This window comes from Tupaia chinensis, unplaced genomic scaffold (assembly GCF_000334495.1).
Source record: "Tupaia chinensis unplaced genomic scaffold, TupChi_1.0 Scaffold000443_1, whole genome shotgun sequence".
Classification (NCBI taxonomy): Eukaryota; Metazoa; Chordata; class Mammalia; order Scandentia; family Tupaiidae; genus Tupaia; species Tupaia belangeri.
The window spans coordinates 3,122,179-3,131,524 of NW_006159948.1; the positions used below are offsets into that span (position 1 = coordinate 3,122,179).

At 38.5% G+C, this 9,346-nt stretch overlaps 1 protein-coding gene across 1 annotated transcript in view; it reads left to right on the plus strand.

The window, feature by feature from the left end:
• Nucleotides 1-9,346, plus strand: part of GRIK1 (glutamate ionotropic receptor kainate type subunit 1) — a 160,487-nt gene that overhangs the window by 20,223 nt on the left and 130,918 nt on the right. Inside the window, exon 3 of the mRNA XM_027774499.1 lies at nt 545-726. Within this exon, the coding sequence (XP_027630300.1) occupies nt 545-726 (182 nt within the window). The remainder of the gene's footprint in view (nt 1-544; nt 727-9,346) is intronic.

Sequence of the window (9,346 nt, forward strand, 5' to 3'; positions counted from 1 at the left end):
GGAAAGAGAGAGAGAGACATTAACATAGAAAGTGACACCCCTAATAGTGTCTTCACTTCATGATCCAGCCTTCAGCCTTGGCAGCCAGGATCCCAGGCAAACACATGTCCCTCATATGCGCAGGAGACCTAAGGCTGTGACCTTGGTACCCTTCCAGCTATGTCCAGCATTGTGGAGTATTGCATTACCACTGTACCACAGGAAGGACTCAATAAAACTTTCTGTTTATGAGAGTTTAGCATTGTAGATGAGATTTAGTAAGGATTTGCAGTGTTGGCTGAAAGCTGGAAAGGACAATTAAATTCAAAATAAATTCAAAATGCAATTGGGAAAATTGCACTTCATATACCACACATACCCACAGAAATATCAGTATAATCCACCTCGGAAAGAGAAATGACAAATGGGAAGTCAATAGTGTAACCTTTAGGTAGGTGGCTGCTTGATACATTTGGGGAATAATATGAGTTTGACTGTAAATGGCAATAAACAATACTCTTTCAGCAAAACAGTCTCTGTTGCATGACTGGATGTCATTTTCTAGGTCTAATTCGTCTGCAAGAGCTCATCAAAGCTCCCTCCAGATATAACATTAAAATCAAAATCCGCCAGCTGCCCTCTGGGAATAAAGACGCCAAGCCTTTACTCAAGGAGATGAAGAAGGGCAAGGAGTTCTATGTGATATTTGATTGTTCACATGAAACAGCTGCTGAAATCCTTAAGCAGGTAAGAGGGGTAGGGAGGAAGTGGAAATATGGGGGAAATGTTATTTTCTCTTTCTCAAAAATGTCACCTGGTTTTCAGTCACTGCAGCGTAATAAAACTGAGCAGTCCATTTAGGCCAAAGGCTGCTATTTTCAGAACACCTTTAAGGAGCCAAAGGGCCCAGGGCAGTCAGGTGGCTTCACTGATGACACTTGTGTTTAGTTGTAGATATGTATTCTTACATGTGTATTGTGTGGCATGTGGATTCTGCCAACAGATGAAGTGGAGAAGGACGTCATTTCAAGTTGATTGAACATCTTTTTAAAAATGTCTCTTAAGAGGAGAATGGAGGAGAAGGGATTGCGGCGTGACCATCCCCCCTGGGGGGTGATTTCTCGCTTTCTGTCTCTCTGTCTCTCTCTGTCTGTCTGGCGAGCGCACACGCCCTACAGTGAAAATCTCTCCAAAAAAAAAAAAAGTCTCTTAAAAAGACAGTGCGAGTTACCATTTACATTTGCTTGTTCGCAGTATCTATCTTCTTCACGGTAGGACCTTTTGTCAATCACGCAGGATTCCAAACATAGTAAAAAGGAGGACGAGGACGATCACAGAAAAGGCGCTTTCTTCTTCCAGTTTGTTGTAGAAAATGAGCTGCTATGCATTAATCTCCACAGATAATGTGGGTGGGAACACTTGGTACATTGTGAAACCTTATACAAGGGATCTTCAAAACATTTGTAGAAAACACGTAGTATGAAAAAACTAGGAGTAGATTTCAAGTTTTTGCACTAAAATAAACTCATTCTTTGATTCTATTTTACATGAACTTTTGAAGTCACCTCCTATAAATGTTGGGTTGTCTGTAAACGTTGTGACACATTTTTGCATAGAAAAACAGAAAAATAGATCATGACTTTTCTGATCACCCAGTAAAAGATAATAGTAATGTTCAGAATAATACTAGCAATAACAATAAAATATTAATTTCTGAGTACTCATTCTCATGCTCAAGAAAGAAAATTCAGAAGGAGAGAAAGATAAGGTATATACTAGTGGTTCTCATTTCAGAGAAATTTTGCCTTCCGGGTACTTATAACAATATCTGGAGACAGTTTGGTCACTTTATTTGGGACCGGAGCAATCTACTAGCAGCTCTTGGGTAGTGGCCAGGGATACTTCTGGATACCATATAGTGTATACCTGGAAGGGGTAGCCAGATGTTTAAAATGAAAACATTAATTAAAAAAAAAAAAAAACACAGGAGAATGAACTTGGGGGTTAAAAAACATCCAAAACAGCCAAGTTATATTTGAGCAGTAATCTCATAAGCAGATCAATCCCTCTATACAAATGCAGAGCCATGGATTTCTGAGTCATTAGGAGGAGCTCTCCTCAAACGGGCATCTGGCTTGATTCTCCAGTCCTGTCTTATACGTGCAGAGCATCTTTCTGAAGTAACTGAGATCAGAATTAACTTTTTAAATTACCCTGAAAGTAGATAGCGGAGAAAGTTGTTCAGGTGATTATGTTATCCAGGATGATCACACTCAAGAGATCTATTTAGAGTCATAGCACATATTCAAACTTGCAGCTGAAAGCAGTCATAGACTTCATCATATTTAATCCTCTCACTTCACAAGAGGCAAAATAACTTTTCCACAGTCACACAACCACTGTTTTCCCCATGAGATGTTGCCTCTCTAGTTTGGCAGAAGTGTATCTGTTACTTACTTCTAAACTATACTTGCATTAACAAATCTTCAGATATTATATTCCAGTTCCTCTTATAAAGAGAAGTAGTATTGAGCCAGCAAATGGTATGGAGGTTAAAGTGGCTGGATCCCACATGGTTTACTGTACAGTTTGATTCTTGGACCTGATGGCTTGAAAATCATGCAGGGTGCATGTGTGTATGTACCCCAAATCCCAGAGGATACTGGAGAAGAAGGAATTGTGGTGTAGCCATTCCCCCTAGAGGGTGATTTCTCACTTTCCCTCTCTCTCAGTCTGTTTCTCTTTGGTGAGTGCACACACACCCTGGAGGGAAAAAAAAGTAAGAAAGAAAGGAAGTGAGCATGTTGCAGTGATGTCAATAACCAAAGAACTTCAAAGGTAAATAAATACAACCAGCAGCCTTTATTGTAAGGCTTCAATTGATATTTTTAATACAGGTCATTAAAGAGTGTAATGAGGTGTGGATCAGAACAGAGAAAAACACCCAGATTTTATGTGTAGCCCTCAAAATGCAAAGACGCTTTTCTCCCCAGGAACAGTCTAACAGAGGCTGGGGACTTCCGTAACTTTAAGAGCATGAATTGATGATGGAACTTTGTTTTGCTACATTTCCATTTAGCTCACATATCTGGTCCTACGACTCCCAAAAGACAGGCCTGGAATAGACAGAGGTGCATGGGGAAGGGCTGTAAGACTTTCTCCTCTATTTCAGTGACCATAGACATAAATTTCCTTTAATAGAAGTAGCTCCTTCCTCGTAGTCTAGGGAATACATCATTTAAAGGAGAATTTTTTTTTTTTAAATTTAAGAGAAACACCTCCAATAAATGTCACGTGGGGATAGATGGATGTCAGATTGTTCAGTTTTACACTAGCAGTTAACACAAACACTTTCCTCTCCATCTTCTATGTTACCATGTCTTTACTTTTCCTAACCATTTTAATGGCAAGATTCTCTGTAAAGTTTGAATGAAAGGACAAAAGATAGTCTTCATTGTAGCTAAGTATCTATAAAATGGTTGGAGATAAGAACTGTTTAATAGGTTCCAGCATGGAGAGGTAGGAGTTGTGCCTGTCTGTGCTACACCCTGCACGTGAACCATCCAGGAGCAGCAGGGAAGCAAAGATGCTGGGCCTGAGCTGCTCACCAAAGAGCCCCACCCAGAGTAGTGTGTGGGTGGAAAAGTTGCCCCAGCCCTCAACAACTACCTCCTGGTCCCTGGGGTTCCACAGTCAGAAGGAGCAACAGGTAAGCATAGGCCGCCCAGCCAAAGTTGATTATCAAAGATACCCTGGTAACGACCAATCTGGAGTGCAGGAGGAGGGGCTATTCCAGCCCTCAACAACCACCACCTGGTTCCTGCAGTCCAGCGTTAGAAGGAGCAAATAGGAAGCAAACGCTACCCAACTGAACTGATTATCAAGACTTCTGCGCAGTCTGGAATATAGACCACCTTACATTCTACTTGTCCAACTCAGCCTCCGGGCACAATGGAAGCAGAGAGGTTCGGGTATACCGAAACCTTCAAGTGTTTATTACAGGAAATAAACACTTGAAGACAGTGAAGCTTTGGGCGAATTCTCTCTCCACAATCCACCCTCCTAGCAGTAAAAAGAGAGAAACTCCCTTCTGAAAATCTGAACCCCAAACTCTCACTGTGGATACCACACTTCCACCCACAGTAGAGGAGGGAGACTGGCACAGAGCTAACTCACATCATAGGCAAGTACGCAAGCACACAGCTGCAGAAACCTACTCCAAAGAACTAGGAAGAAATGAGTGTATCACCAATGACTAAAAATCAAAGCAGAATCCTAAGAAATATGAAAAAAGAAAAAACAGGAAATACCTCCCCCTACAAAGGAGCACAATAACTCCTCACCAAAATGGATACAACACAAGAAATCACAGAAATGTCAGGAAAAAAAATCAGAATATTCATTGTAACAAGACTTAATGAGATGCAAGAGGAAACAAACAACTAATTCCAGGAGATGAGAAAAGCTTTCAATTACTTGAAGGAGAAAGTTTATAAAGAGAAAGACTTTGAAAAAGAATCAAACAGAACTTCTGGAGATAAAGAAAATGATGCAGGAAATCAAAACCTCCCTTGTAAGTATCAACAGTAGGTTAGACCACACAGAAGGAAGAATCTCTGATCTTGAAACAAAACCTCCAACTTAGTCCAAGCAACTGAAAAGAATGAAAAAATGACCATTAAAAATGAGGACAACATAAGGGAAATCTTAGACACCATTAAATAGCTGAATATCTATGTAATGAGTATTCCAGATGGCAAAGAGACAAATAAAGGAGTAGGAAATCTCATGATACCTTAGCTAAAAACTTGTCAAATTTAGAGAAGCATACAGACGTCAAAATCCAGGAAATACAAAGAACACCAAATACATTTAATATAAGAAGATCCTCTCCAAACCACTTCAGGCCAAATGGGTAAAATTCAAAGATAAAGACAATATTCTAAAATTGGCAAGAAGGAAATGCCAAGTCATTTCTTACAAAGGTTATCCCATTAGACTACCATAGGACCTCTCAACTGAAACAATGCATGCAAGGAATGGGAAAACATATTTAAAACTCTAAAAGAAAATTTCAGCCAAGAGTATTATACTGGGTAGACTAACCTTCAAATTGGAGAGAGAGAGATAAAATCATTCCCAGATAAACAAAAGCTGAAAGAATTAACCTAAACTAGACTAGCTCTTCAGGGAATACTTAAGGAAATATTACACAAGGGAAACTAAAAGAACTAAATAGATGAGCTCATGAAACGATTAGGGGTAAATAATAGTAACAAAATAACAGGGATAAGTCTACACATATTAATAATGATATTGAATGTTAATGGATTAAATTCCCCAACTAAAAGGTACAGACTGGTTCAATGGGGGGAGGGGGAACCAGGAACCCTCTATGGGTGCTTATAAGAAACATACCTCACTGGCAAAAGTATACATACACTAAATATTTTGGAATGCAGTATTTGTAGTTTCATTGGTCTATTGAACAAGAATATACTTTGAATCTGGCTTTCAGTAATCAAAAATAATAGCAATTTTTGAATGCATGAGCTAAATTGTTATCACTATAATGGGTGGAAGCCACCTTATTACAGAAGTATATACTAAATATTTCCCACCTTTAGTTTCTCAGAAGGGCTAAGGATTATTTGAACTATTAAATTTTTGTGTGACTTTATGACACACCTACTGGTTTTCTCTCTTGACTCAACCAAAGTGTTAAGCATGATAGTCATGACTATTATGTTTTCCATTAAACCGAAAATATGAGACCCTTGCAAGTGAAAATGTTTGCATGCTAAAAATTCAGATTCGACTATTTTACACACAAGCAGCTTTAAGTTCAAATTCACCGGGTATAATATGGATTGTTGTCTCAACAGATTTTATACTGCATTTATAGATGAAGTATTATAACCATTATTTGTTGTATAAAACTAAATAATGGAAAAATGTCCAAAATATTACTAGTAGTTGAATCTGTCTTTGTAATGAATTTAAAGAACACAAAAATCAAGAACTTTCGGGACCAGCAGTTAGTGTAATGGCTATGTCACTGAACTCCCATGTAGTTGACTGTAGTTCAAGTCCCAAACCCGGTGGCTTAAACTCATGCCAGGTGCATGTGCATGCGTGCCCATGATCCCGAGAGGAGAATGGAGGAGAAGGGATTATGGTGTGGCCATCCCCCCTGGGGGGTGATTTCTCACTTTCTGTCTCTCTGTCTCTCTCTGTCTTTCTGGAGAGCGCACATGCCCTGTAGCAAAAACCTCTCCAAAAAAAAAAGAAAGAAAGAACTTTGTAAAGCTTCTAAATTACTAAATCATCAAATCACTGAGTTTACCACATTTTCACATTTAAACGTCTTTTTCCAATTTTGTTTTTTGTTTTTGCTTTTTGGAGGACTTAATTCTTTATTCACAGTCCAGTTCTATTGTGCTACAAGAACTCTCAGTGAGTGAGTAAAAGTTTTCTATCTCTTCACAATAAGCTATTGTTATGTACAGTTTTACCTGTACATAACAATGATACTACAGATAGTTTCAGATTTCAAACTCTTATCTTCCATATATGAAAATAGTTTTTATAATAATAATAATAATTCCATTATTTCCACAATATGAAAATAGTATTTCTATATGGAATGTACAAATTTTTTTCACTGGCTATGTTAAGATTATCTTTGTATTCAAAATTTCATCCTAATTAATTTATGAGAGTTTTGTTGTCCGATGGCTAATCACTTTGCTTTACTTGAGAACTGTATTTCCTGGTAAAGAACTTCATTGGCAATTTATTATAATACATAGTTTCAAAATAACCAGTAGAGCAAATTTGTAATGTGGACAACATAATATAATGTTACATATTGAAGATGATGAAAATGTGTGTTGCCTCTGTGTTTATTATTCGCTGTATACATACTTTTAAAAACCATACTGTACTTGGGAACCAGCAGTTAGCGTAATGGCTATGTCGCTGGACTCTCACGTAGTCGACCGCGGTTCACGTCCCGGACCCGGTGGCTTAAAACTCACGACGGGCGCGTGTGCATGCGTGCCCAAGATCCCGAGAGGAGAATGGAGGAGAAGGGATTGCGGCGTGACCATCCCCCTTGGGGGGTGATTTCTCGCTTTCTGTCTCTATGTCTCTCTCTGTCTGTCTGGCGAGTGCACGCGCCCTACAGTGAAAATCTCTCCAAAAAAAAAAAAACAAAACATACTGTACCTCACAAAGATACATAATGATTATAGGTAAATCAGAAATTATAATTAAATAATCTGATTTTTTAAAAAGGTTCCAGCATGAAACATACACATACTACATGTGAAAGTGTCATTGCTCTTTGTGAAATCACATCAGAAAACTCAGGTTGACTTAACAGGCTTTATATGGACCTCCAGGAGATATTGTACTTGAAAAGTGATATTGGAGACTTCAGAACTTTCTACTCTAGTCAAAATGAGATTGAAGGACTCTACATGATAGAGTTTAGCTTGTCGCATTAGTTCTGGGCAACAATAGCTCTGCCTGCTGAAACAAAGACAGAGACCTTACCAGAAGCACATCTGCTGAATATTCCCTGGGGAGGCTGAGGACTCCAGAATTCTGGGTCTTGATTTTGGCTGGCACTCAACCTTCCCGCCTGAGGAAACAAAAGAAAAGAGGCTTCTTTGCTGGGGGCTCCACTGGATTCCAATGATAGTATTCACACAGCCTTGTCTCAAAGCCTGCGTGCCCACTTTACCATGGAGGGCACCCCATCAGAATGGATAATCATTCTCAAGTAGGCTTCCAGAAATGTTTGAGGAAAGCACAACCACTTGCTGCAGGTGTCGTTTAAGTTAGATTAGTATTAATAGTTCTTTTATTTATTTATTTATTTTTGACTAAAATCACTGCTGAGAACATTTTCTCTGCCAGATCAACTTGACTTTCTCCTTGTGCATATTTCTCATCATTGTCCTGCACTTCACTGCACCTTCCTTACATTTCCCACTTTTTAATGATTCTTAAAAGAAAAAGGAATCAAATGTAGTTTAAAGAACACATTTGACATTTATCTAAAAGTAAAAATTGGTCAAAAGTCTATAGTTATTCTTGGCATGCTAATCTTTCTAGCAAAGTAATTATTTCTATTCATATTGAACAAGTACTATATGATGAGAGTCTGAAAAGATATTTCCCCCAAATTAGTTCAAAATTCAAATGTCAAGACATGATTAGACATAGAGGAATAGGGCTTTCATATGAACAAACTATGTTCATACATTTCTGCAACTGGAGAGTTCACATGGTCTCATGATATCTTCTTTCCTCCTGATTCACCCAGCACCTCCCAGCAGGTGTACTGATGCTTAAAAAGGATTCTGCTTTCTTCTTACCTATTGAGTATGCAAACAGTTCTTTCTCACTCCACTTTCCCCAAGTTCTATTATTCCCCCACTTACTCTTCACAGTGCACACACACATCCCTTTCCTAATGAGCATGAGTCTACTGTAGAGGTGGCCTATGGGAGATGAATGTGAGAATGAAGCAAAGCAGAAGTTTCTGTGAATGAGACTTCTGACTTGTACCTTGAAGTAATGGATGGTAAGCAACTATCTTATTTAATTGACACAGTAATCCTTGATATAAATGGCATTATTTCTCTTTTGCCATTGAAAATTGAAGCTCAAAGATAATGATTTAGATACATGAATGCTTCGTCACAAATACTGTCATAAGCTTGCATGATCTCACCCTGCCTCTTTCTTCAGCCTTCGTATTGGCCTCTGGTCGCCAATGAAGCTCAGATAGGTTAGGTTTCAGGTGCATCTTGCCTGGCCACATAACACTCTCCTTTTTCTGTGTCAAAGCCTTTGCACTCTTGGTTGCCAAAGCTTGTAATGCTCTACCCCAAAGTCAATCTCACGGAAGTCTTCAGGATCATCTCTTGAGAGATAAAAGAGAAGGAACTCTGCTCTCACTCTCTGTGTATGTAGAGTCCCTGCACTCGAGCTTGTTCCGTACCTACAATAAAACTCTGTAATTAAGACATTTGCTCAAGTGTTTTTCATATTCCTTATGTGACATAAACTCTAAAAAGAAAGAAGTTTTTTTAAATTTTATTCCTCCAAATCTCCAGCACCTACTACATTACTGGACCTACAGTAAAGCGTTCAATATAGCTCTCTTGACTAAATGAATTGAATGAATGAATGAGGCAAGAACTGTGCTAGATGCTTTCACTGATATGGCAAATTACCTTCTGTCTACCCCACTTTGTCATGCACATTTTAGTAAGTCATTCTTTTTTGCCTCACTCCTCCAAAAGAAAAAAAAAAAAAAAAAAAAAAATTTTTTAAAACCTTAAAAAAAAAA